Raw genomic sequence first — 12,616 nt, 5'->3', positions numbered from 1 at the left:
CTGCTTCACCTCCTCACGGCGTCACCTCCTCTCACGGCTTCATCTCCTGTTACTGCTTCATCTCCTCTCACTGCTTCACCTCCTCACGGCGTCACCTCCTCTCACTGCGTCACCTCCTCTGCTCTCTTCACCTCCTCTCACTGCGTCACCTCCTCACTGCATTGCCTCCTCTCACGGCTTCATCTCCTCTCACTGCGTCACCTATTCTCACTGCTTCACCTCCTCTGCTCTGTTCACCTCCTCTCACTGCTTCACCTCCTCACTGCGTCTCCTCCTCTGCTCTGTTCACCTCCTCTCACTGCGTCACCTCCTCTCACTGCGTCACCCCCTCTCACTGCTTCACCTCCTCACTGTCACGATCCGGTTCTAGTTCTGCTTTTATTTTGTAAGGACTTAGTTTGTCATTCATGTCATCGTGTTTTGGTTCCCGTTTCCATTTCCTGTTTTATTTTGGTAGTACCCCCGGTTTCTGTTTCTGTTCTAGCTTCACTTCCTGTTTACCGCATGTCACAGCTGTTCCCGTTTCCACCGGTTATTATCCACACCTGCAATTCATTAGTAATAAGTTCACCGTAGATTTAAGCACCACCTCGCACCCCAGTATCTCGCCAGATTGTTAGTTCACGTTTGTGTGTCTACGCTCCAGCATTCAGCCAAATAAGTCGTTTGTGTATCGAACTTGTTTCTTGTTTTGACCACGTCCTGCCTGCTCCCAGTCGGTGCCTGTTGACTCAGCTTTGTGTATGGAACCCAGCCTGGATTTTGACTGCCTTGCTCACTCCCTGTCTGTGCCACTGCTATCATTCTTGTAACTCGTGTGCCGACCTCTGCCTGTCCGACCAAGAGCTTTAATAAATCCTCAGATACCTCACATCGTGTCTGCGCTGTGCGTTTGGGTCTTCCACCGTGTGTTTCCTGACAGAACAAGTTGGCCAACCTCGGACCCAGCCGGCCGTAGGCAGACGAGCGTTTTTTGGGTTTTGTTTTTCCTCTCCTGATTTTCTTTTTTACCGGGCGCACTTTATTCTTCCCGCGCCATGCCTTTTACCTGCCCTGGATTACCGGAGGATCTCCGTTGGTGCTTCACGGAGCTCGCGAAGGAATACGCGGAGGCTTCCGGCGTAGTGGCTTCACTACCCTGGAGTAGGGGCACTGTTCGCCAGGCTCCAGGTGCTGCGGGAAGATCAGAAACGCACGCGGCGTCCACCCGCGATTCACCGGCTGCCCCTGCCACAGAACCACAGTCTGCTCCAGTACCGCAGCCCGACCCAGTCCCTGAACCGCAGCCCAACTACCCCACTTCCGCAATCCTGTACAGCAGCACTATAGAGTGGCTTCAACTTCATTTCTCGCCCCCGATCATGTTTCGCCTAAAGGAGCTCCTTGACACCGCTACCTCGGCAACCGACCCCTAGACCCGGACAGATGCCCGTGAAGAGGTGGTGGCACTTCTTTGGAGGATTCCTGTACTTAGGGAGGCACTGGACAATACAACACCGCAGCCTGCCCCAGCACTGCAGCCAGCAGCCACACCAGGCCCCACGTCGCAGTCGGCTCAGCCTCGTTACGCTCCGGTTCCAGCTCAGCCTCGTCACGGTCCGGGTTCCAGCTCAGCCTCGTCACGGTCCGGGTTCCAGCTCAGCCTTTTCCCGCTCAGGACCCAGACCAGTCAGGCCCGACGTCTACTCAGTCGAGCTCGGCAGCTGCAAGTAGCCCTGCCGGCTCTGGAGAGGACGCCGTCCTGATCCCTGTTGGCTCCAGTGAGGAGTCACAAGCAGAGTCAGCCCCTGTGCTCCAGCCTACAGACACCACAGCCTCTTCACCTGCCTTGACCTCTGTTGCTGCCCGGTCAAGCCCAGCTTCTGCCCCGTTGAGCTTTGCTGCCGCCCAGCCAAACCAGGTCTCGACCCCTTTTCCTGTCGGTCGGGGGAGGGACACTCCTGTCGGCTCCAGTGAGGACGCCGTTCCTGTCGGCTCCAGTGAGGACGCCGTTCCTGTCGGCTCCAGTGAGGACGCTGTTCCTGTCAGCTCCAGTGAGGACGCCGTTCCTGCCCTTGTTGGTTCCAGTGAGGACGCCGTTCCTGCCCTTGTTGGTTCCAGAGCAGACGCCATTCCTGTCCCTGTCGGCCCCGAAGAGGTTGTTCCTGTCGGCTCCTGTGAGGACGCCGCTCTAGTTCCTTTTCCTGTCGGCTCCTCAGAGGACGCCGTTCTAGTTCCTGTTCCTGTCAACCCTGGAGGGGTCGTTCGCGTTCCTGTCGGCCTCGCAGTCCCTGCCGCAGGTCCCGCTGACCTCCAGGAGGGGGTCGCGCCTGCCGCAGTTCCTGCTGCGGTTCCTGCCGGCCTCCAGGAGGGGGTCGTTCCTGTTGCAGCTTCTGCTGCAGTTCCTGCCGGCCTCCAGGAGGAGGTCGTTCCTGCTGCAGTTCCTAGTGGTCCTGCAGAGACTTTTGTTTTTGTTCCTATGTGCACAGGAGCCGTTCTGGGAGGTGCAGGAGGTTCTTGCGGAGCATCGGCCCCTGGTGATCTGGCACCGGCCACGTGCGCTTCTACATCTGGTGGCCTGGCACGGATCACGTCTGCAGGTGCAGCTCCCAGTGGTCCGACCACTGAAATTGGCCCTAGTGATTTCATAGTGGCACACTAATTCTTCAAAAGAGGTAAACTTGTAAATATGTTTTAGATGTGTCATCCCTTTGATATGCCAAGTTGGAAAGTGTATTGCCTTTTTGTTTTGTATGATGTCTGGATTGTTCCAGAGAGGTGTGTTTTGGCAAAGAGTAAGCAAAGACCCATTCATTTTAAGAAAATCCCAGCAGGCTGTCAGAGATGCTTTTATGCTAATGCTCTGGTAACAACTATGATGTTTGATTTTGGTGCTGATAAAGGGCAGATCTGCAACTTTAATATTTCCACAAAACGTTTGTTCAATGTCTATCCAGGAGGAGTCTGCTGACATGGGTTTTATCCATTTGTGGACATGGTTCAGTCTATTGGCAAGAAAATAGTGGTGGAAGTTAGGTAGTTAGGTAGTCTGCGTCACCTTCTCTGCTCTGTTCACCTCCTCTCACTGGTTCACCTCCTCTCACTGCGTCACCGTCTCTCACTGCTTCACCTTCTCTCACTGCGTCACCTCCTCTGCTCTGTTCACCTCCTCTCACTGCTTCACCTCCTCTGCTCTGTTCACCTCCTCTCACTGCGTCACCGTCTCTCACTGCTTCACCTTCTCTCACTGCGTCACCTCCTCTGCTCTGTTCACCTCCTCTCACTGCTTCACCTCCTCTGCTCTGTTCACCTCCTCTCACTGCGTCACCGTCTCTCACTGCTTCACCGTCTCTCACTGCTTCACCTCCTCTGCTCTGTTCACCTCCTCTCACTGCTTCACCTCCTCTGCTCTGTTCACCTCCTCTCACTGCTTCACCTCCTCTGCTCTGTTCACCTCCTCTGCTCTGTTCACCTTCTCTCACTGTGTCACCTCCTGTCACTGCTTCACCTCCTTTCACTGCTTCACCTTCACAGAGACCCAGCTTCCTAAAAGACTTGGTTTGTCTGTCAGAGACATGTCTGGACTGGTTTACACTCATTTGGGTTAATGTGACGATAGACCTATATACAGAAGTGAGTCTGCTCCTGTAGTCACATCATCAAAAACATAAGTGGTCCAGTTCCTGTGGCAGGTTCTGTGCGGTTGGAACCATAAAAGACTTATAATCCCAAAATGAAATGTTCTGAAATTGAACTAAAATAGAACCTGCTGCATTTTAAAATCTGCAGCCATAGTAGCAGCCATGTTAGTAGCCATGTTATGAGATCCATTTTAACATGTTGGAAACTACAGATGTGTGTATTGAGTCAGTGTATTTCTGAGTGTGGGTCAAGTAAAGGAGAGGATTTAGTGAAATACCTTCAAATAAACAGTCAAGTACTTCTATTTACTCATCAAGATCCACTGTACGTTGTTACAATAATCTTGGTGTCTGGTCTTTGTTATCTTTCTTTACTTCAATATGAAGCAGGACACAACAAATATGAATGAGATTCAAAGTAATCAGCTCCTCAGATTAGACATGATCTTATTTTGGTCAAACACATAAAACATCACCCAAAACGACGAGGCCTCATTAAAGTTCGGAAGCCGTGTTATCAGGAAATTCTGCTGCATCTAAAACACACTGGTTCATAATCGGCTGAATAAAAGGCATGAAAGCAACTTAAACTTCCTACAGTTCCTGTTACACTTTTAGGTCAATTGCGTATTTTAAACATTTTGCACCTGTTTAACACAGGATTAAAAAGTGGCTGACAGGAAATAAGGGGATAAAAGCCTCATGATGTTGGGTCCACTGCTCATAATAAATCTGGCCCAGCAGTGAAGCTGAGCAGAGGTCGGGCCCAGTGGGTCAGAACCAAGAAAACATACTTACCAGAGGTAACGTATTAACATGTATGAGAATTAACTTCACTTAAACAAAGTCTAGATGAAATGACGACGTATTCATTATAGAACAAAGTGAAATTAGTCTTAGACGCTGTCACGGGGCAGAACCAGTTCATGTAGTTTGGTTGATTTTCCCCTTAAGTAGAAATGGTTCTGAACTTATAAACTGGACTTCTCTGTTACTAATGTTCGGTATTTGACTTACTGGATTTGTGTAAGGAAGGAGGAGGGCACAGGCGTTACAGGATGGAGATGAGCTGCTCACGTGCGGCTCAAGCTTTATTTAAGCGGTTGTGAACGAATGACATATCGTTCATTCACAGAGACACAAGCAGAGGAACATGGTGAACTCCAGCCAGGTTTCACACTTCACCCTCTCCGCCTACGTGGACACTGGGCTCTTCAGATACTTCTTGTTCACAGCGATTATGTCTTTCTACGCATTGATAGTGGGTGCCAACGTGCTGCTGATTGTGGTGATCTGCATCAACAGGAGGCTGCATGAGCCCATGTACCTGTTCCTGTGCAGCCTGTTTGCCAACGAGCTGCAGGGCAGCGCGGGGTTCTTCCCCTTCTTTCTCACGCAGATCCTCTCAGACGTTCACACGGTTTCTACTTTGTGCTGCTTCCTGCAGATCTTCCTTCTGTTTTCCTACATTAACGTGCAGCTCTGCAGCCTGAGCGTCATGTCGTACGACCGCTACCTGGCCGTGTGTCACCCTCTGCACTACGGCGCGCGCATGACCGCGGGGACGGCGGCCGCGCTGATTGCACTGACGTGGATCTACGCCTTCACCGAGGTCGCTGTCATGATGTCTCTGAGTGCGCGTTTGCAGCTGTGTGGGAGCGTCATCAACAAAGTCTACTGTGACCACTACTCTGTGGTCAAACTGTCGTGCTCTGACTCGTCAGCCAGCAACATCCGTGGACTCGTGTACATCGTCTGTGTGGTCGCTGGTGTGGTTTCCCTCATATGTTTCAGCTATTTCAGGATTCTCCGGGTGTGTTTTTGTGGTTCCGCTGAGACCCGGCACAAAGCTGTCACCACCTGCACCCCTCACCTGGCCTCGCTGCTCAACTTCTCCTGTGGTTGTGTGTTTGAGCTGATCCAGAGCAGGTTTAATATGAGCAACGTTCCCGACTCCTTCCGGGTGTTTCTGTCGCTGTACTTCCTGACATGTCAGCCGCTTTTCAACCCGCTGCTCTATGGGCTGAAAATGTCGAAGATCCGCAGCTCGTGTAAGAGTCTGATCTCCGGAAAAATGTAAAAGCGATGTCATTAAAGCAAAGGCTTTATGCACACAAACAGCAAAGACACTGATGTGAATGTAAAAGTAGAAATGTAACTGGATTGTACGATATCTGTAAAATGATTGAATGCCAATCATACATGATTATTTTTAAATGTATTTTAATATTTGATAAAGTATTTCTGAGTCCCTGTCATCACAGAGTCAGATTCATCTTTAAGATAGAAGGTTCCAGATTAAAATAAAGCTCAGAAGGAGGAAATAGTCTCAGTGGTGACAGACAACAGTAAAATAATGTCATCAGTGAAAACCTTTTTATTTTACTTCCTTTGCTTCACTGGAATATTCTTTTTATTCCAGAACTAAGTCCAGCTGCGCAATGCATTGTGAGCTCAAAGCCCATCCAGAGTAGTCAGCAGCTCTACAAACAGAGTGGAGGTCCCTGCTTTTCAAATTAAAAGCACGTCTAACTGGGAGGAGAGCAGGGCACCACACACCCATGGCGTTCAGAGGCCGCATCAACCGATGAAAGGCCGTGAGAGGGAGAGAAGCCGAGAGGCCTTTCACTCCATCCAGTGCTCCGGACCAGAATAAAACTCTGGGCTGTGCAGCCACATTCAAGCTGTAAATACATTCAGTAAATGCATGAGTAAAAACAACGAAACCTAAAGCATCGAGACAAAAACACAACGAAACCTAAAGCATCAACACAAAAACACAACGAAACCTAAAGCCTCAAGACAAAAGCTATTGTAAACATGCACTTCAAAAAACGTGTGACAATTAATAATTATACACAAAGATGTTCACATCTCAACATGTGAAACCCTCTGTCTGCAGTTGGTTTTTTGTTGTGAAATTACATTTTTCCAGCGCGTTGAGGAGCAGCCAAGCGACAAAAGCACCGGAACAAGATGAAACGTTGCTCATATTAAAGCTGCTCTGGACCGGTTCAAACGCAGCAGCAGATGAATTAAACTAAAAGGCTGAAGAACAGGTTCATGCTGAGAACAGAGCACAGTTCTGTCTGATATCAGCAACAGCAGCAAGAAGGTGTCACGAGAGTCTAAAGGGATGAAAAGCACAAAGCTGCAGCGGCACCAGAACATTTCACTTTCTTAATGGACAGCGATGCTGTTGGTGTTTAAGTTAATTCACTCTTGATGCTAAAGAGACGCTTAGTGAAATACATGCGTCGGTGTCAAAACCCGGAAAGCATTCGTTTTAAGTTTTGTTAAAAGAAAAATTGGACCGACTCAATGTGAGGTGAGCTTTTTTGTCTGCTCTTTTTCATGTATGAGAAGAAGATTGGCCAAAGAGGAACTACGATGTTCAGAGTCAGAACAAACAACTTAATGAGGTCATTGTGACACACTGTTTATAAGAATAAGAATTAGAAAACCTTTAATAACGGGGAAATTCCGTCTCACAACAGCACAGAGTGTGATACAAAAGAAGAAAAATACAGCAGCAAGTAAAAATAAAGAAACAGATCAGTGAAACTGGGTTGAGTTGGCTCAGTGTAACAATAAACAGTGGTCAGAGTGGGTGTGCAGTCATAAATATAATCTACATATTGCACAGTTTTGCACCAATATTGTACCAATAGCAAGTGTCAGTATCACCACAGATACAGTGGGTGGTTTATCAGTTTTGGTGTGGAAGGTAGTTAACATTGTTGATTGTACAGTCTGATGCAGCAGGTAGGAAGGATCTACGATATCTCTCCTTCACACAGTGAGGATGAATCAGTCTGCTACTGAAGCTGCTGAAGCTCCATGTTATGAGTCCAGTCCAGTTTATTGTTCAGATTCACACCCAGGTACTTGTAAGAGTCCACTCTCTCAATGTCCCTTCCCTGGATGTGCATCGGTGGGATGACAGCAGGCTGCTGTCTGCGGAAATCCACCACCATATCCTTGGTTTTCCTGCATTGATCAGGAGGTGGTTCCGCTGGCACCAGTCCACAAAGTCCTGAGTGAGTCCTCTGTACTCTGCATCATCATCGGTAATCAGTCCGACAATTGCAGAGTCGTCAGAGAACGTCTGCAGAAACATGTGCATGGGTTCATGTAAAAGTCTGTTCAGACAAATAACCCCAACCAGATGTGTTGATAATAACTATAATGATGTAAAGCAAAACCACGTATCTAATGTTTCCAATGTGCAAATAAGAATAAAGTAAGATAAAGATGAGGAGGTAGAATTCAGACGCATCATCACTTCCTGTTCCTTAAAAGAAATCATTGGTTTCACCAAAAGAGATGAAACATTTATATTTAAAATGAAATATAGACATGTATTAAAACAAAAACCAGTTCACCACTGAGTCCTGTGCAACAGGTTTTCCACCTCTTCAGCACAAACAAACGAGCTGCTCAAAGAGACCAAACTCTAAAGGAATCCTGGAACAGCAGCGTAAGGAAACACATGGAGCCGTTGTATCTGTGACAGTTCCGGCCTCCGGCCACTGGAGGCGCTGCTGCTCCGTCTGAGCTTCTTCTCTCCGTCTGTCTAGTGATCATGAGATCACCTCCACCTGTGTGTCCTGTGTTTTGTATGTTGTAGGTCCATCCATTGTAGTGGATAGAAGTTCTGGCTTTTACCTTGTGTTGTGAGCTTTGTCCTGCATTGCGGTGCTTTTCACTTCATCATCCTTTGTGTGTCTCTTGTGGCTCATTAAATCATTACCTAAGTTCACGTTACTTAAATCATTACATAAGTAAACTGAAGCTCTGAGCAGAACTGTCCAGTGTTAAGTTTAGTGTGTGGGATTCAGGTTAGCGTTAGCAGTTTGGGCATGTGTGTGTGTGTGTGTGTGTGTGTGTGTGTGTGTGTGTGTGTGTGTGTGTGTGTGTGTGTGTGTGTGTGTGTGTGTGTGTGTGTGTGCGCGCGCCAGTGAACAGCTTCTGCATTGAATCCGTTTGGGTTTTACTGCTGATTTAGGCCAAAAGCCTCCAGCGAGGCCTCTGTTCATGACACATTGTACCAGAAGCCTTTGCAAACCGTAACCAAGCTTTCATGTTCAGACTCTGAGGCCTGTAGGATTTGATGTGGAGCAGCTCTTATACAGTAAAACCCCAGCACCGTCTCCCACTTAATAATCCTTCCTCAGAAAAAGACCAAATGAGTGGGTTTATTAGCAACTACAGCATGTTTGAACATAACAGTGGGTTTTATTTTAAAGGCACACATTATTACATTGCTCTTGTTTGTACCGCTGCTGCAACAAGGAAATCCCCCCATTGTGGGACGAAGAAAGGTCCATCTTATCTTACGTAAAGATGGACGCAGTCACATATTACTGTTGTGGATAATGTTACAGCCCTCACGCCTCTGTGGACCAGTGGAACCACTGAGGTTTGTTCTGGCTGATTGGTCTCACTGGTTAATGGCTCATGCTGTAATGTGCTTCAGAGGGAATAAGTGTAAACTGTGGTTAATGCAAAGATACATGAGGGACTAACATGTTGACATGCTGAAATGACCTTTGACCTGAGGGACTTCATTAACTTGCTGCAAACATCCAACCTCCCTCAACCCCAAGTGAATTTGTTCTTGATGCGAAATGATGAGAAAACCTCACCTGAAGCTTGAACCCCTTTGGGTGATGATACTGAGGTCAATCAACTGCAGCTGGAGGTTTCCTGATATTTACAGCCAGAACCTAAACCTGGAATCCTTCTCCAGGAAAAGCTCCAGTTCTGTACAGAAGCAGCCACGGCCCAGTGGACCGGACCTTTTCTTATCTGTGTCCTCTTCTGTGCTGTGACACTAACTGGACCAGAAGGTTGAACATTAAACACAGCTAACAGTTTCCACTTAAGCTAAGCTAAGCTAACCTATTATACAGCTGAGCCTCAACTTACACAAAACACACCATCCATCCATTTTCCACCGCTGAACTGGAGGCTGCAGTTAATGCTTTCATCTTTTAGTAGCTCATACCTCCCATTTTCATTCTACTTGAATGAACATTAAAACTAATGTTTCAGATGCTTCTGTCAGTTCTTATTGTGAGCAAACCCTCTGTGAAGCAGAGTTGTTTAAAACCTTTTACAGACAAGAGAGTAAATATAATGTTTATTCCAGAAATGAGAATTCATCTGAAGTACAGGGTTGGTTTCAATCTGCAGACACTTCAAAAGGAGCAGATTAAAGGAAACGCCCGCGCGGTTCTGTGCTGATCACGTGCTTCAGGGAGTGGCACAGTGGAACCGTCAGGAATCAGGAGTCCAGCTTCTGTTCCTGCAGGTCGTCACCTGGGTTTCACACGAGACCTTGGACCAAAGCGACGCTACATCTTCAGGCCGTGACGCGTCCACATCCTGACCTTGAGGTTAAGCTTGAAGGTGATTTGGTGCCTTCTAGTGGAGACCACACGGCTTCTCATCCAACTCACTGAGTCCAGTGATGAACAGCTGGAGGGTGGCTTTGATCCTTAATTTGGAGGATTAGGTTTCCCTGAGTCTGAATGGGAAATGTTTCGAATGCTGGACTTAAGGGAGTTTCAAGGTTGGGTGTGGTTCTGTTCCATCCAGGGTGCTGATTGTCTGCAGGGCACGGATCACAGCCAGGTGTGTTTGTGTCATTAGCATGAAAATGTGCTGAGCATAAACATGCTGCGCTGAGAACCTACATTTGAAGGTTCAGCAGGTGTGGACGGTCTGCAGACGGCGACGGTGTAGAACCCCTAAATGTGAAGGGCCCGCGGGTCAGAGCCGGCCTCACCGGGACAGCGCTTCTATGGGACGTCTGAATCCAGAGTCTCGGTTCATGCAGACGCACTACCAGGCTACACGCTAAAGGCCCACATGCTCAGCTCTGAAGCCCCGTCTACCGCTCGGCGCTGATCTTGTATCGCAGCACAAAGTAAGCAATGAGTCTCAGAGAGAGGAAGAAGATGGCGAGGATGATGAAGTCCAGGTAGAGTTTGGCGTCCAGCATGTCCAGCTCCTTCAGAATGGCCTCCGACTTCTGGAAGTGACACGTCTGCTGGTCGTCACAGTGAAGATCTTCTCGGTCCAGACTGTAGATGGACAGGATGACGCCTTCAAAGCCGTATCTACACAAAACACAGGAGCAGAAGACGCTGAGCTGCTGTTGACTTCGCTTCACAGACGAAGAGCGGATCTTATTTGGATGAGAAGGAAGTGTTTTTAAAAACAGGTTCACAAACACTAACTATTTACTTGAGTTTTGCACTTTTTACCCAACAGCGCCCCCACCTGACATAGGAGATGTAGGACATCCACTGAAGGTACCAGGGTATGGTGTCAAAGCTGACAAAGAACCCAGAAAACAGCAGCACCGGGATGGCGGTGACCGGACCCACGAACGTGGCCACCTGAAACCAACACAGCGCAGGTCAACACGTCGGGCCGTGAGCTCACGGGCCGAGTTCACGGACGGCGAAGCACCTGCAGCGAGTTGGAGGCGGCGCCGATCAGCAGACCCAGACTCTGAGCCACCAGAGAGGTCAAGATCCCCAGAGACAGGAAGAGGAAGAAGCGTCCGGCGTCCGGAGGCTGAGCCGTCATCCAGTACACGATGCTGCAGTAAACCACTGGAAAAATGACCTGTGGGCAGCCCAGCGGGTCAGATGGGGTCAGAACGGGTCAGAACGGGCCAGAGCGGGTCAGAGCGGGTCAAAGCGGGTCAGATGGGGTCAGAGCGGGTCAGAGCGGGTTAGAGCGGGTCAAAGTGGGTCAGAACGGGTCAGAACGGGTCAGAACGGGTCAGAACGGGTCAGAGCGGCTCAGATGGGGCCAGAGCGGGTCAGAGCAGGTCAAAACGGGTCGGAGTGGGTCAGATGGGGTCAGAGTGGGTCAGAGCGGGTCAAAACGGGTCAGATTGCGTCAAATGGGGTCAGAGCAGGTCAGAGCAAGTCAGAACGGGTCAGAACGGGTCAGAGTGGGTCAGAGCGGGTCAGAACGGGCCAGAGCGGGTCAGAGCGGGTCAAAGCGGGTCAAAGCGGGTCACAACGGGTTACAACAGGTCACAACGGGTCAGAACGGGTCAGAGCGGCTCAGATGGGTCCAGAGCGGGTCAGAGCAGGTCAGAAAGGGTCAGATGGGGTCAGAGCGGGTCAGAACGGGTCAGAACGGGTCAGAGTGGGGTCAGATGGGGTCAGAGCGGGTCAGAGCGGGTCAAAACGGGTCGGAGTGGGTCAGATGGGGTCAGAGTGGGTCAGAACGGGACAAAACGGGCCGGAGTGGGTCAGATGGGGTCAGAGTGGGTCAGAACGGGTCAGAACGGGCCAGAGCGGGTCAGAGCGGGTCAAAGCAGGTCAGATGGGGTCAGAGCGGGTTAGAGCGGGTTAGAGCGGGTCAGAGCGGGTCAGAACGGGTCAGAACGGGCCAGAGCGGGTCAAAGCGGGTCACAACGGCTCACAACAGGTCACAATGGGTCAGAACGGGTCAGAGCGGGTCAGAGCAGGTCAAAACGGGTCGGAGTGGGTCAGATGGGGTCAGAGTGGGTCAGAGCGGGTCAAAACGGGTCAGATTGCGTCAAATGGGGTCAGAGCAGGTCAGAGCAAGTCAGAACGGGTCAGAACGGGTCAGAGTGGGTCAGAGCGGGTAAGAATGGGCCAGAGCGGGTCAGAGCGGGTCAAAGCGGGTCAAAGCGGGTCACAACGGCTCACAACAGGTCAAAACGGGTCAGAACGGGTCAGAGCGGCTCAGATGGGTCCAGAGCGGGTCAGAGCAGGTCAGAAAGGGTCAGATGGGGTCAGAGCGGGTCAGAACGGGTCAGAACGGGTCAGAGTGGGTCAGATGGGGTCAGAGGGGGTCAAAACGGGTCGGAGTGGGTCAGATGGGGTCAGAGTGGGTCAGAGCGGCTCAGATGGGGCCAGAGCGGGTCAAAACGGGTCAGAGTGGGTCAGAGCGGGTCAAAACGGGTCAGAGTGGGTCAGAAAGGGTCAGATGGGGTCAGA

The 12,616-nt window shown here is 49.8% G+C and overlaps 2 protein-coding genes across 5 annotated transcripts in view; one reads left to right on the top strand and one right to left on the bottom strand.

Annotated features, from left to right (window-relative positions):
• The first annotated feature begins 4,767 nt into the window (after nt 1-4,767).
• On the top strand, nt 4,768-5,928 carry LOC114867579 (olfactory receptor 2A14-like). Its single transcript, XM_029170387.3, has one exon. The coding sequence runs from the start codon at nt 4,774-4,776 to the stop codon at nt 5,698-5,700; it is 927 nt and encodes a 308-aa protein (XP_029026220.1). The 5' UTR covers nt 4,768-4,773; the 3' UTR covers nt 5,701-5,928.
• Nucleotides 5,929-8,798: 2,870 nt separating this feature from the next.
• Nucleotides 8,799-12,616, bottom strand: part of abcg1 (ATP-binding cassette, sub-family G (WHITE), member 1) — a 10,094-nt gene continuing 6,276 nt past the window's right edge. For 2 of the 4 annotated variants that reach the window (XM_029170355.3, XM_029170356.3), the window contains 3 exons: nt 11,103-11,261; nt 10,911-11,029; nt 8,799-10,747 (listed from right to left, as the gene is read on the bottom strand). In XM_029170355.3, the coding sequence (XP_029026188.1) occupies nt 10,519-10,747; nt 10,911-11,029; nt 11,103-11,261 (507 nt within the window). In that variant the 3' untranslated portion in view covers nt 8,799-10,518. Of the gene's footprint in view, nt 10,816-10,910; nt 11,030-11,102; nt 11,262-12,616 lie in introns of all 4 variants that reach the window. The other 2 variants (XR_003787897.3, XM_055514193.1) reach the window with 2 other exon arrangements.

The sequence above is a fragment of the Betta splendens genome, chromosome 13 (assembly GCF_900634795.4).
Source record: "Betta splendens chromosome 13, fBetSpl5.4, whole genome shotgun sequence".
In the NCBI taxonomy this organism is placed as follows: Eukaryota; Metazoa; Chordata; class Actinopteri; order Anabantiformes; family Osphronemidae; genus Betta; species Betta splendens.
Note: the sequence above shows the minus strand (reverse complement) of the source record. Positions and strands in the feature narration are given on the sequence as shown.

Coding starts and splice junctions, on each gene's coding strand:
- LOC114867579 (XM_029170387.3), top strand. CDS start 4,774: ATGGTGAACTCCAGCCAGGTTTCACACTTCACCCTCTCCGCCTACGTG.